Source organism: Pollachius pollachius (assembly GCF_949987615.1).
Source record: "Pollachius pollachius genome assembly, chromosome: 8".
Taxonomy (NCBI): Eukaryota; Metazoa; Chordata; class Actinopteri; order Gadiformes; family Gadidae; genus Pollachius; species Pollachius pollachius.
This window is the reverse complement of record NC_136941.1, coordinates 20,553,763-20,567,973: the sequence shown is the minus strand read 5'-3', so window position 1 is coordinate 20,567,973 and position 14,211 is coordinate 20,553,763. Positions and strand designations below refer to the sequence as shown.

General features: G+C 47.3%; 1 protein-coding gene across 9 annotated transcripts in view; it reads left to right on the top strand.

The window, feature by feature from the left end:
• fmnl3 (formin-like 3) overlaps window positions 1-14,168 on the top strand; it is a 33,043-nt gene extending 18,875 nt beyond the window's left edge. For 2 of the 9 annotated variants that reach the window (XR_013812016.1, XR_013812017.1), the window contains 19 exons: window positions 766-874; window positions 1,237-1,313; window positions 1,642-1,735; window positions 2,791-2,865; window positions 3,044-3,154; window positions 3,246-3,395; window positions 4,520-4,621; window positions 4,811-5,207; window positions 5,535-5,621; window positions 5,731-5,855; window positions 5,965-6,167; window positions 6,680-6,983; window positions 7,378-7,458; window positions 7,578-7,707; window positions 8,210-8,370; window positions 8,495-8,596; window positions 9,592-9,684; window positions 9,947-11,559; window positions 12,523-14,168. Coding sequence is in view for 4 of the 9 variants with exons in the window: in XM_079740920.1 (XP_079597046.1) it covers window positions 766-874; window positions 1,237-1,313; window positions 1,642-1,735; window positions 2,791-2,865; window positions 3,044-3,154; window positions 3,246-3,395; window positions 4,520-4,621; window positions 4,811-5,207; window positions 5,535-5,621; window positions 5,731-5,855; window positions 5,965-6,167; window positions 6,680-6,983; window positions 7,378-7,458; window positions 7,578-7,707; window positions 8,210-8,370; window positions 8,495-8,596; window positions 9,592-9,684; window positions 9,947-10,070; window positions 10,872-10,963 (2,617 nt within the window). In the remaining 5 variants the exon portion in view is untranslated. The remainder of the gene's footprint in view (window positions 1-765; window positions 875-1,236; window positions 1,314-1,641; window positions 1,736-2,790; window positions 2,866-3,043; window positions 3,155-3,245; window positions 3,396-4,519; window positions 4,622-4,810; window positions 5,208-5,534; window positions 5,622-5,730; window positions 5,856-5,964; window positions 6,168-6,679; window positions 6,984-7,377; window positions 7,459-7,577; window positions 7,708-8,209; window positions 8,371-8,494; window positions 8,597-9,591; window positions 9,685-9,946; window positions 11,560-12,522) is intronic. The other 7 variants (XR_013812020.1, XR_013812018.1, XR_013812019.1 and 4 more) reach the window with 7 other exon arrangements.
• Window positions 14,169-14,211: the final 43 nt, after the last annotated feature.

Genomic DNA, 14,211 nt, shown 5'->3' with positions numbered 1-14,211 from the left:
TACAATGTTGCTCATCCTTCACAACAAGAGTCTTTCTAGCGAGAGTCTTACTTGGTTGGAAGGTTCCGCTCTCCAGATGTGTCGGTGTGGGTGTGTTTGTGTCTACTGTTCTAGATGAAACCCAGCTGTGTTTCCGAGCACATGTTGGATGTGCGGGATTGTTCTCCTTTACAGCCCAATAGCAGACGAGAGCCTCAAGTTATGGGACTAACTACCCTTTTCTCTTTAGCATTTACAGGTGTGTCGTCTATGAAGAGGACTAGGATGACAATGACAGTGAAAATTAAATAATTTAAAAAAATCCAATGCACAGCACTGTCTTGGTAGAAAATAACTCATTTGTAAGAGACTTCTGACATAACTCTAGCATTAAACATATAGAATTCACAACGTGGGGATGTATTGCAGTTAGATGAATGAGTTCATCTCTAGCTCGAGACAATGATATGGAAACTTGTCTCCTTCCATCATGCATCTGTGACCACAGACCGCTGTGGCAGCCTCTGTCTGCTCTTGTTCTATCTCTCTAGCCCCCCCCCTCCCCCTCCCCCTCTCTCTAACTGCCTCTGACATGTTTGAATGTTTGTGGTTGCATGGTGTACAGATGCAGTTTGGTTTCTAAGTTGTTGTCAAAACAAGTTATCAACATTATCTATCCCCTGCCCAAAGAGGAAGACAATTCTAATCAACACCACAAGTGCATTTGCACAATCTCATTGACGTGTGACATTAAAGCACATTGTGACATCAATGTGACTCTTGCAGATATGGCTCAGTGACTAACACCAAAACCATCAAGAACTCCCGTCTTGTCAGCCAGAAGGACGATGTACATGTGTGCATCATGTGCCTGAGAGCCATCATGAACTACCAGGTAAAACGCAGATCCAAACAGTGGTGTGTCCTTCAGTGAATAGACATTCAGCCTTTGTAAAGCAGTGCAGAGAACACAATAATCAGGTCAGATTTAGTAGGGTTGAACAACATACATGTTATAGACACCCCTGGATATATCCATAATAGCATCACGAAAAAACACAACAGCGAATAGATACTTTTTCTGTCTGTTCTGCACATATAAGAGCTAATCTCATCTCATCTTCAAACCGCTTATCCGTGGTCGGGTCGCGGGGACAGAAGGTCTAACAGGGGGTACCAGACTTCCTTTCCCCTATATACAAGAGAAGCTTTATATTCTCTCTCTAACCACAACCTTCTCTCCTCGTCCTTCCGCAGTACGGCTTCAACATGGTCATGTCCCATCCGCATGCTGTCAACGAGATCGCTCTCAGCCTGAACAATAAGAACTCAAGGTAAGCGCTAAAGCCCGCCCCCTCCGGCCTCCATGCAGGATAACTAAGGCTGGGACTCCACAACAGGTGATGCAGCCCTGTTCATTGGATACGCCCGGCCTATCTGCCTGGATCCCCGGTCCCTCGGAAGTGGGGGGGGTTAGAGCGCTGGAGGACGTGGGGGGTGGCAGTAACTCAGGAGGTAGAGTGGGTTGACTGGTAACCGGAAGGCCGCTAGTTCAATCCCCGGCTCCTCTTACATATAAATATATATATATAACTTTGTTAACTCTGGATCAGAGGATGGGTGATAATGAGGAGGTGATGAGTGTGTGACGTGTGGTTCTAGGACGAAAGCGCTGGTGTTGGAGCTGCTGGCCGCCGTCTGTCTGGTCAGAGGAGGCCACGAAATCATCCTCTCAGCGTTCGATAACTTTAAAGAGGTGCGGTAGGACGGGCCTCAGTCTCGATGATGACATTAAATAGCCTGCTGTGTTTGATGCTCTGTATAGTTACTTACCATATAGAGTGAAATCTGTGTGTTTACTGAGTGTAGTACTAAAGAAATGCACTTTCATTTCCTGTCTCTCCATGGGGTACAGAGAGGCCCACATAGTCGATACAGGAGGGTGAAGGGAACTCTGCCACAAGTCCTCTCCACCGAGGGTGTTAGCAGTAGCTCATTAGCTTCACACCGAGGGTGTTAGCAGTAGCTCACTAGCTTCACACTGAGGGTGTTAGCAGTAGCTCACTAGCTTCACACCGAGGGTGTTAGCAGTAGCTCACTAGCTTGGTGACCTTTGGGACTCTTATGGTGGAATTAAGTCACCAGATGGGAGCCAACCTCCAGGGTGATGAGGATCAAAACATAGACCTCAAACGTTTGCTCCGTGTCTATTCTTTGCCTTGTAGACATTTTAAACAAGGGCCCAAATTCTGAGGAGACCCTGAATACTCATGAACTGCCAGTCCAGACAGCAGAGAGCTGTGGTGTGTTACTTTAAAAGGATTGCGTCAGGCACGATGACAGGTACATGGAATTTTACAACACAGCCACCAATGGTGTTCAACCGCAGTAATTAGGAGTTACGCACCAAAGCAGTACAGTATTGCAACTGTAATTACAATCATTATTAGGCCTACTGGGACTTTCCCTTTTAGCACTGGTATAGAGGACCTCTTCGGGGGTCAGGAAAGCAGTGTTTGTTTTTCTTTGCTCTCATTTTCCCAGTGTGTTTGTGTTTGGTGGGAGTTGGGCTAAATCTATCCCGTTGGCGTTCTGTCCCTTCCCATGAATTCCCATAATTAGGCGGTATTGCTGCAATGTAAGCGAGCTGACCTTTTCATACATAACAATTACACTCATGGATGTAAGATAGGACATCAAATGGGGAATGTTTGGTCATTCTAGTAAGGAAATATAATCTTCAATGGCAACAAAATGTTAGCATTCCCTTCAAGAATATCCTCCTGTGAATGATCCAGTTTGTACTTCCAGGTGTGTAAGGAGAAGCAGCGATTCGAGAGGCTGATGGATTACTTTCGCTCTGAGGAAGCAAACATTGACTTCATGGTGAGCCTTCACGGTCAAACACAGCGTGCACCCCAACGGTGCATCTGCCATCAATTAAGTTTTTCACATGTTTTGGTTATTTTGTGTGTGATTGTGTGTGTGTGTGTGTGCTCACATGGGACTTCCGGTCTTCCCCATCTGTTCAACCTGGCCAACGTGTTTTCTGCTCTCCACTCAGGTGGCCTGCATGCAGTTCATCAACATCATGGTCCACTCAGTGGAGGACATGAACTTCAGGGTGCACCTGCAGTACGAGTTCACTAAGCTGGGCCTGGATGACTACTTGGAGGTGAGGCTGGAAAATAAAAAAACATAAATAAACATGAAAGAACCCACCATCTACTGTTAACCTCATGTTGACACACTTCTTGCCTCGGCAGAAATCGAAGCACACAGAGAGCGACAAGCTGTCGGTGCAGATCCAGGCCTACCTTGACAACGTGTTCGACGTCGGCGGTCTACTGGAAGATGCAGAAACTAAGAACGCAGCGCTGGAGAAGGTGGACGAGCTCGAGGAGCACCTGTCCCACGTAAGATCACCAGTGGCCATTATGGATCCATCGGCGCCGTTCACCATAGTTCCTGTTAGCGCGCTGACTGTGGTTTATTAGCTATGTACAGTACATGGGAGTTCCCCTGTACTCTTCCCCTAACCTTGCCGCTCTGGGACTCTACTTGGTGGTCATTTCTGATTTTCTATGAATTCCCTCAAGGGGTTTCTGGTAATTGTGAGGTGAACATGTGCTGAAAGGTTACGGTGTTGCCTTGCGTGGAAAACACAGGAACAAGAGTCATATTGTTCTAGCGTTGCATCAGTCTTTCTGGACACTCGGCCTTCATATCCCACACTGCTCTCTGAAGATCTTCACATCCAGAGGTCGTGGGCAGTCCTGACATCACTGCAGGAATTTCAAAACAAACTTGCCTCTCAGGAGTCAGGAATGATGGGGGAGGAAAAGGGTCAGAATTCCGGGTGAATTCTTTAGCATAAAGGGATCTGCAGTATCTTAGTCAGTAGATGGGCCATATGTTGTGGTGGGCCGGTATTATTGTTGTTGCTTGGCCATGCTGACAATGTCGCTAACAACAGCAAACGATCAAACGTTTTGCGGTGTTGAATAGTGAAAAGCTGATATGTTAGTATTAATATATGGACTGCTTTTAAATTTCAACTCAGGTAAGCAGTCTGTGCTGAGGCACACAGAAGAGAAGAGAAGTACATACGTCATGGAATTTATTCCATCTTAAAAAATCTCATATTAAACAAAGAACCAATAGGAGACACAGGTCAACAAAAACACATTGTTAATGCGGTGTGGGGGATGTGAGCTTGGACTTCCCATTTGGCTGAGCTCATGCCCTATGGGGGTTCTACCTAAAACCCACTATATGAAATCGGTCCAAATCGATAAGTGAGTGTATTCTATGCAGCTCTTTGCTGTGTCATACTGCCGAGCATATCGTATTTCTCACTGATGCCGCAGAGTAGATGAGGAGAGTGAGATGGATGAGGAGAGTGAGAGGGATAAGGAGAGAGAAGGAGTGGATGTGGGAGAGAAGCCCAGGTGTTCCTCTGTCTCGGTCCATCCTCCCTCCATCCACACGGCACACTCTGACGGTGTACTGTGCTCGGTCTCTCCATCTCTCTGTCTAGGTGACAGAGAAGCTGCTGGACTTGGAGAATGAGACCATGATGAAAGTAGCAGACCTGGAGAAGATTCTCCTTCAAAAGGATAAGGAACTACACATAATGCGGGTGAGCTGGTGTGAATGTCATATCCTCTGTTGTCCTTCAGTCCTGCCTGAGTTGCGTATCATCTCTGATCTACAGAGCAAAACAATGAAGTTGTTTGACAGTAGACACACTCACCAGGGAATATGTTGTCTGTGGTGTTGTGTTGATCGTGTCCGTGGTGCTCTCTATCGCCCCCTGGTGTCCCTCTAGGAAACCTCTGAGTCGACCAGCACCCAGGTGAGCACTCTGAGGAAGATGATCAAGGAGAAGGACGCGGCCTACCAGAGACACTTCAGCATCGAGAAGCGGCTGATGGAACTGGAGCAGCAGGGCACCATCCGCCTGCACAAGAAACCCGACGGCGACATCGCCATCGAACCGCTAGCCAGCGGCGCCGGTGGAGGCGGAGTCCTGGGCGGTGTTGGTATCGCTGGCGACCATGGCCTAGGGTTCCCACTGGGCGACATGGGACAGTCGCTGCTGCCGGAGCCTCCTGTAGAGCGAACAGCGACAGAGAGCGTCGACCCCAGTTTACCCCCTGCCAGTGAGGCTCCGCCCCCACCTCCTCCTCCACCCCCGCCCCCTCCTCCGCTTCCCTCGGCCGCAGGTAAACAGAGGAACAGACAGAATGATCCATGTGTGTCCATCATGTTATATACACACACAGTGCATGTGAAGGCCAGTCTTGGGTTGGGCGGCCTCAGAGGACATCTATTTGTGTCAAGCGGTGCTAGCAGCCAGGTTGTGGTAGAGTTCCTCTAACCCAGACAGGAAAGGGATGCACTTAGGGCACTTCCTATGTTGAGGGGAGCAGTGGGTAGGGGACGTCAGCACATTCAGGAAGGAGAAGGAGGAGGACATAAAACATGAACGATGATGTAGGTTGTGAATGGCCTGTTTTAAAAGAGGAGATGTTGGTCTTTGTGTGTTGAAGGCATCCCGTGTGCACCAGGGCCGCCTCCACCTCCACCTCTGCCGGACGGTTCTCGGTCCATCCCCATCCTGAGTTTGGGCCTGTCAGGTATGACAGCACATTTGGCTCCTCACTTTCTTGGAGGTCACTGTTACTGGGGTGAAACGAGGTATACCAATTTCTCAGCTGTTTTTTAAAAGACGTTTCCCTTAAACAGCGATCAGGATCAAGAAGCCAATCAAAACGAAGTTCCGCTTGCCAATCTTCAACTGGACGGCGCTCAAGCCCAATCAGATCAACGGCACCGTCTTTAACGAGATTGACGACGAGCGTGTTCTGGAGGTACGCCTAGCTAAACCCAGCTGCAAGTACACCTGATGCTGCCTCACACTGTGGTGCTGATATGAAGTATGATGGAGTTTGGTCATTAATCAGTGATTCTCTTCTGTAGGAGTTGGACTTAGAGAGGTTTGAGGAGCTGTTCAAGACCAGAGCCCAGGTGGCTACGGTGGATCTGTCCAGCACTACAAACAAGGTGGCCAACAAGGCTATGAACAAAATCACCCTGCTGGACGCCAATCGCTCCAAGAACCTGGCCATCACACTGAGAAAGGCCAACAAGACCACAGAGGAGATCTGCAAAGCCATAGAGAAGTAGGGCTTCCTTCCAGACTCTGACTACCACTAGGAGAAGAAGAGCTTTTATCTTCCAGACTCTTACTACTGCTAAGAGAAGAAGAGCTTTCATCTTCCTAACTCTTCCTACCACTAAGAGAAGAAGAGCTTTTACCTTCTTTTCTCTAACTATTCTTACTACGAGGAGAAGTAGAGCTTTTATCTTCCTAACTCTCCTTACCACTACAGCACAGCAGGGAAGGATTTAATAAAATAAATTACATTAAATACACAAAACCCACAATTCTCAAAGCAAGAAAATCCTCTTAGACTGAAATTAATGTATTCAAATGAGTATGATTTCACATTAATTACAAGGAGGAATAATATTAGGCAAAACAGATTAGAAAACCCAACAATTAAAATTATTGAAGATGTTTTTTTACCAAGGCCTCTGAGGCTGTGTTTTTCATTCTGTTTTATTTTGACCTCTGAAGAACAGTCTAAACAAAGCGACTCCAAACAGCTTACAGCCTGCCCCCTCCCACCAGGTTCGACCTGAAGGCCCTGCCCGTGGACTTCGTGGAGTGTCTGATGCGCTTCCTGCCCACGGAGGCCGAGGTGAAGGTGCTGCGGCAGTACGAGCGTGAGCGGCGCCCGCTGGACCAGCTGGCGGAGGAGGACCGCTTCATGATGCTCTTCAGTAAGATCGAGAGGCTCACGCAGCGCATGAACATCATCACCTTTGTGGGGAACTTCTCTGACAGCATCACCATGCTGACGCCGCAGCTCAACGCCGTGATCGCCGCCTCCGGCTCTGTCAAGTCCTCGTCCAAGTTGAGGAGGATGCTTGAGGTGAGAACAACATCTTTGTTGTATACGGGGAATGGGTTAACCTAGCAAGTGTAGGTGCTTGAAAATTGGTTCTATGAACATCCTGAATAGCTGTACCGACAACGATATATTGTTGTTTCTCTATCTTCTCACAAATGTACTTATTGTAAATCGCTTTGGGTGAAAGTGCCCTGAATGTAAATGTAAATGTAAGAACAGCTACCTTCTGTTGTTTTGATTCCTTGACATCTGCAACTATGCTTTACTTAGAGACCAAAGAAAAACATCTGAATCATACCAATACGTAACAAAAGAAAAGTCCCTTAATTTCCAAATCACTGTTTGGGAAGTTTGTTTGTTTCTAATATGGAGGATTATGTAAACATATCAGCCCCTCTTTTCTATTCTCTTCTAGATCATCCTAGCCCTGGGTAACTACATGAACAGCAGCAAAAGAGGCTCAGTGTATGGCTTTAAACTGCAGAGTCTGGATCTGGTAAGTGTTTTTGATCAGCACATTGAATCCCTGTGCTCCTGGGTTTATAAAGACAGTGCTTATGAAGGACTCCAGAGTTTTGATATGTTTTGCTGCGTCTTCCCCTGTGCTTTCCCCAGCTGTTGGACACCAAGTCGACAGACAGGAAGATGACCCTGCTCCACTACATTGCGCTCATCGTCAAGGAGAAGTACTCGGACCTGGCAAACTTCTACAGCGAGCTGCACTATGTGGACAAGGCAGCAGCAGGTGGGAAAATAACCTGTAGACATTTTAAACACCGGTCCAAGCCAATGGCCGTGCAGTGTCAGTTCTGAGGAGACCCAAATGAATGCTCCCGAATGCTAATGAACCGCTAGTCCAGACAGCAGAACCGCAGCTGTGGGGTGTTATTTTAAAAGGATTGCGTCAGGCACGATGATAGATGCATGGGCATTTACAACATGGCCACCAATGGTGCTGGTCCAGTAGGTGGCCGGTTGGCCGGCCACCTACTGGACCTGTTAAAACCTGTCAAATATGGTGCAATTAAACGTTTAAGGGTTTGTTATTATGTAAGACTTCTTCTATATAGTAAGAAGAGCCATTTCTCATCATCCGGGCATTTGGTCCCAGCATAGGAACTTTGTGGTTTTTATCAAGCTATTATTAATTATTATCAGTGGTATTAGCAGTAGGAGAACCAGTGTAATAATTTGGTAGGTGAACTGTGACACTGTTCAATCAATGACCCCTCCTGTGAACGGCGCAGTGTCCCTGGAGAACGTGCTGCTGGACGTGCGGGAGCTGGGCAAGGGCATGGACCTGATCAGGAGGGAGTGCAGCCGGCACGACCACCCGGTACTCAAGGCCTTCCTGCACTCCAGCGACACCCTGCTGGACAAGCTGCAGAAGGATGCCAAGGCATCGGAGGTATTACCACCTCACCACAGATATTATCTCACTGAGGTGGAAACGGACATGAAGGGATGCCTCAAAGCCATGCTGTGTGTGTCACTCCTCTCACTCCTCTCACCCCTCTCACTCCTGTCACCAGGAGGCCTTCAACAATGTGGTGAACTTCTTTGGCGAGAGCTCAAAGACGACTCCCCCGTCTGTGTTCTTCCCCGTGTTTGTGAGGTTCATCAAAGCTTACAAGGTGAGCAGAGGGCTCTCTCTCTCTCTCTCTCTCTCTCTCTCTCTCTCTCGCTCTCGCTCGCTCTCTCTCTCTCTCTCTCTCTCTCTCTCTTTTCCCTCTCTTTTCCCTCTCCCTTTCTCTCCCTCTCCCTCTCTCTCTCTCTCTCCCTCTCTCTCTTCCTCTCCCTCTCTCCTGCTCTCCCTCGCTCCCTTCACTCTCCCCCTCCCTACCCCTCTCTATCTGGCCATCTCTCCCATTGTGTGCGGGGGGAAGACCCCAGTGGTGAGGAAGAGAGGGCGTAGTCGTTCAGTGTCTTAGAGCACAACAAGAAGGGGAGGAGAGGGTGGAGTGGTGGCGAGCCCGCCACTGCCGCCGCCACAGGAAGTAGCACGGAGCAGGAGGTGGAAAAACAGGAAGGAGCAGCTGGTCTGGGGAGCAGCAGCTGTTTAGACGGGGCCCTCCACTGTCTCCTCTGACCCTCCACCACCCAGCACACATCCTCACATTGTTCCCCTGTCTGGATTTAGGAGATCTACTCCAGGAAATGTGCATGTTTTTTTGTTTGTTGCTCGTGTGTGTTTGTGTGTGTCGGCCTGTGTGTGGGCGGTGTATGTCTGTATGTGTGTTACCAACAACGAGACAGAGCGGCTTAAGGAAATAAAAGGGCGCAGAACTTTTAATGACTACCTTAAACGTCTGTTCAACCTATGATCCGTTTCCTCATCCTCTTTCGAAAGCGGACATTTTGTTTTCCTGTGCCTTGTTTCTGTACTCAATCGAAACGTCTCTTTCTCTTTCTCACTCTGTCGCTCTCTTTCGGCCTCTCTCTCTCACTCACTTCTGTCTCTGTCTCTCTCTCTCAATCTCAATCTCTCTCTATGTGTCTGTGTGTCTCTGTCTCTTTCGCTCTCTCTGTCTCTGTCTCTCTCTCTCTCTCTCTCTCTCTCTCTCTCTCCCTCTCTCTCTCTCTCTCTCACTCAATCTCTCTCTCTCTATGTGTCTGTGTGTCTCTACAGGATGCAGTGGAGGAAAACCAGCAGAGGAAAAAGCAAGAGGAAGCCTTGAGAGAGAAGTTACTGGCGCAGGAGGCTAAACAGCACGACCCCAAGGTACCCTCCAGACGAGATGTCTGGAGTCAAAAACCTCTTCACAAATAGGAGAAATCCATTGTTTCCTAAGACTAGTTATTTCGATTTGTATCAATATACAAGTCTGATGCAGAGTCTTGGATATAAAATATGAAAATCCTGACCGCACAATACACACTTTCATTCTTACAGTTGAAAAAGCTAATCAGACTACCAATGTCAGCTGGTAAACCAACTCATGGCTCTAGAGTGAAGAGGGTCACTCAGCCTCATGTGCTTATAGGTCCAGGCCCACAAGAAGAAGCAGCAGCAGCAGGAGCTGATCGCAGAGCTGAGGAAGCGGCAGGCTAAAGACCACCGGCCCGTGTACGAGGGCAAGGACGGGACCATAGAGGACATCATCACAGGTGGGACAGAGAGTGCCTTGAGGAGCCCGCGTGTTCTGAGGACCCCTGGCCCCGGTAGAGCCCCACAGGGGCCCAGTGGAGGCCCCCAGGGACCCAGGCCCACCATGACGGTGGTGGTCGACTGCTCGGCCCCCCTGCAGTGCACGCTGTGCTACGTGGTGGAGACGGCCCCCCCACGCCCGGGCCATGGGCTGTCATAAAACACACAGGAAGCCCTCAAGACTTTCTCCTTTGTCTCTTACCACAGCTGTCTAGTTCGTGATTTAGAAACAGAAATATAGCTGTTAGCCTCAATGCCTCAGAATGTAAATTGTGTAAAAATGTGTAATTTAATGAGAAAAAAATATTTTTGTTGCAATGAATTGCGTATGGGAAGTGTGTGTAATTGATGCTAATACGCAGCAGCAAAGGCTTGCATACACAGACATTGGATCAATGGTAGACCAACAACCAGAGCCTCACTCCCAGCCTCAGCCTCAGGACAGCCTTAGCTAACAGACGTCTCCGCTTCAAAATTAATGAATACTATGGTTTTGTTTGTTCCTGTTTGTGTCATAATGTTGATAACAATAACCCTGGCCTCAACCCAACACTAGCTGAATACTGACATTTGATCGGACATTGAACTCCATTAACTATGATGCCACTGTGTAACATGTCATATAATTATAACCCTGTAAAATTATCCTTCTTAATTCCATAGCGACATCATACACTAGTCAAAGAATATATAACAGTGTCCCTCTTACCAGCAGTGTTCCAGGTGTGATGTAACCTCTCCCCCATCCTCCTCTTCCTCAGTGTTGAAGAGCGTGCCCTTCACAGCGCGCACCGCTAAGCGGGGCTCACGGTTCTTCTGTGAAGCCAACCTCTGCGAAGACGGCAACTGCTAGCCCTCCTCCCAACCCTACCCCCACACACACTAATGCCAAGGTTGTCTGCAGGTCTCTCTCCCGAGCCCCCTGTTGCATGCAGCATGACCCCCCCCCCCCCACACTGTCACTATACCCCAGGATCCCTCTCCTGACTGACCTGTGTACTAACCCAGGCTGCCACCGGTTGCCCTGTTGGGTTTATTTTGTGAAGCTCCACAGACTGTTGGGTTACAACGAGTAGGAGTTGGCAAACCTCTTTTACTTTTTTAGAAATTCAGAGCAAAATTATGAACGTGAACACAGCCCTGATTGTGAACCAATCAAGAGCGAGGATCATGCATGCCATAGATGATAATAACAACGATATGCACATTGCAACTTTCGCAATGATCGACAATTTTTCTCCTTCAGAATGCAGAATTTTGCCTAAAGAGGTTTGGCTTTCCAAAATACAATGAATGGACAGCATCTGGTTCCATTCTAGACTAACATGTTTTGGTTTTCCTGCTAACATGACACTCTTCTTTCCTCATCCTCCCTCACCCCCTCCATCCACCTCTGTACTCCTACAGCTGAGACGAAGAGTAATGAGGGTACATGAGTCCTAGCTGAGGGTAAGGTAGTCTGGTGCAGCCTGCTGCCGCTTTAGCTCTGCAGCTCCTGTGTGCGGTCGCTACGTGGACGTCGGCTGCTTCGGCGCTTCACAAGCTTCTCAAAGTAGTCCAATCGCTGTGCTACACACCAGTAATGGAATAGATGACAACATAGCCCAATATTTGAACAGTCCAGTTCTGAGTATTTCACTTTTCAAGCTTCAGTCTAAAATCGTATTTTCGTATTTCTACCGACCCTCAACCTCCAGGCAAGAGAATTGTTTGTATTGGTCGTATCGGTGCCATCGGTTTGTAACTGATGACCAGTACATTTATGGTCAGGGCACCACCATCTTCATCATCATCACCATCATCATCTGTTAACTCCTCCTATGTGTTGCATGCAGTCCAGTGTTCGTCCAGCTCACCTGTTAACAATATCCACAGTGTTGTGAGTCTGCTAACGGTCTCTCGCGTTCTGCTGCACAGCGCTCGGTCAATAAGCTTTTCCTAATATTAGAAAGAGCTTGTTGACCATCTGCCATGTTTGTCTTTGCTTTGTGTATCCATACTGTGTCCGTGTGACCATGTGATGTCATGTTGTTTTAAGTAACTACACTCCCAAAGCCCTGGTGTCCACTGTGTCACATTATAGCAATAATGTTAGAAGTTGGGAATCCAAGGTTTAGGGCAAATTGTAAGTTCTCTTTTCAAAATAACTATATTGACGATAAATAGATAAATCCTATCACACAGTGCAACCAAACTATGAAGACATACCTGCGCTATTTTAGTGCCATGTATCAGCCCTCACAGACACTGTTATTGCAATGAATGGATTCAAAGAGGACCAAAAGCTTTGATGAGTTTGGGGCTCGGAGCTGAGCCAGGATTCAGTGGGCCGTGGCGTTCGGCTGTACTCTCCTAACACGTGTGTCCCCTCCCCTGTCTCTCTCATCCTCCCCCCAACCCTCCCACTCACAGATCTCAGAAACCAGCCGTTCCTGAGAGCCGACGCCTTGCTGCGGAGCGGCTGGAAGAGGCCTTAAACCACCTGTGTGTCCCCCAACACTTATAACCCCCACCTCCCCTGTGTCCTGGTGGGGTCCCGCTTCCCCAGACCACCTCCCCTGTGTCCTGATGGGGGGTCCCGCCCCCCCTGCCCCAGTCCACCTCCCTGTGCCGTGTCCTGGTGGGGGTCCCTGTACCCCAGACCACCTCCCTGCCTTGAACCCCACGCCTGAGGCAACAGAGAGACTGGAAGTGATGACAGGGGGCATCAAACCCATGACATAGTGCCGTCTGGGTATTTATTTATTTATGGAGATTCTTCTGCAGGAATAATTACAGCGACTGCATTCGGCCGACTTTCCTTTCTAACTCCAAAGATAGACTCTAACATCACCATGGGCTCAGTTAGAAGGACTGCACAAGATCCTGCTGGACCTTGGCACTGGGATCAAGGCAGTGTATGAAACCCTAATTAAAGAGGGTTACATACACTATTTAAAGAGGGCTTCATGCAGGTGTGGTCAGTCTGGACTCGATTGGCCAAAGCAGGAAGGATGCTTCTACCCACAAGTGCCTGCAAAACATTCCTAAAGCCATAACGTCGGGCCAGGCATGAACCTGGCTTGCTGACACACATGATAACTCTTAAAGGAGGACTCTTGCTCTGACGAGGCTGGATCTTTCTTTTCTCTGAATAGCCAAGAAGATCACGAGTAACATCAGAGAACGTGAAACGACTTTGGGAAGGACTTGAGATTGAGCACACCGTCGACAACAGAACAGAGACTTGGAGTTGTTTGCATTCCTAGTTTCAATATTGTACGCTTCCATCGGTCCTTTGGACTGCTAGCCAAACCAAACATGCTTTCATGTCTTACTTTTGTCAAAGTGCCTTTCGTAACAACAGTATTATTTTCATTAAGTCAGCCATAACGTGTATCTTTGAAGTCTTAAATGCAATTTCCTTTTTACTATGGCATGAACACTAAAAATATAATCAACATACAAAGGTTCAAAATATGAAAGTTAAGTGGAGGAAACTTCAGGGGAAAGAGCTTTTTAATTTGCCTCTTTGCAATAAATTTGGTGTTCTGTTTTGGAGGAAGATGTTAAAAACTGTCATGTATCTGAACTTTATAAATATATATATATATATAAATGTATATATATATTTGACAACACTTTCTGTCAAACTTAGGAAGTGACACAGGAATGAATATTATTTGATATAGACTGCTGTTTTATAAGTCAAGAGGTGGATAAATTGTAAATGCAGTGGATGAAGGATATTTCTATTCTAATCATGCAGGTTGGGATGTCTTTGTGCTTCTATTGTACATCAGATCTATTCCCTCTTAAAAGCATCGAGTAGCAAAATGATTGTGCACTTTGAGACTTATTTTTGTGTTCTAGTATGGAACTGTCAATAGAGAGCGACCAAATTCACACTACTCCGTTTGCCTTAATCTTGTTTGAGACATTATTTGAAGTGGAAATGTCCTGGGCCAAATACATGCAAATCATGTATGAAGAAAAATCGACTTTCTTGGAAATTGAAATAAAGTGAAATGCTTGCATTTCTGTTTTCCTTAACAATCAGTCAATCTATACGAGAACCTTAAAAAATATATCTTTCTGACGGACATATAAAATAAAAAATAT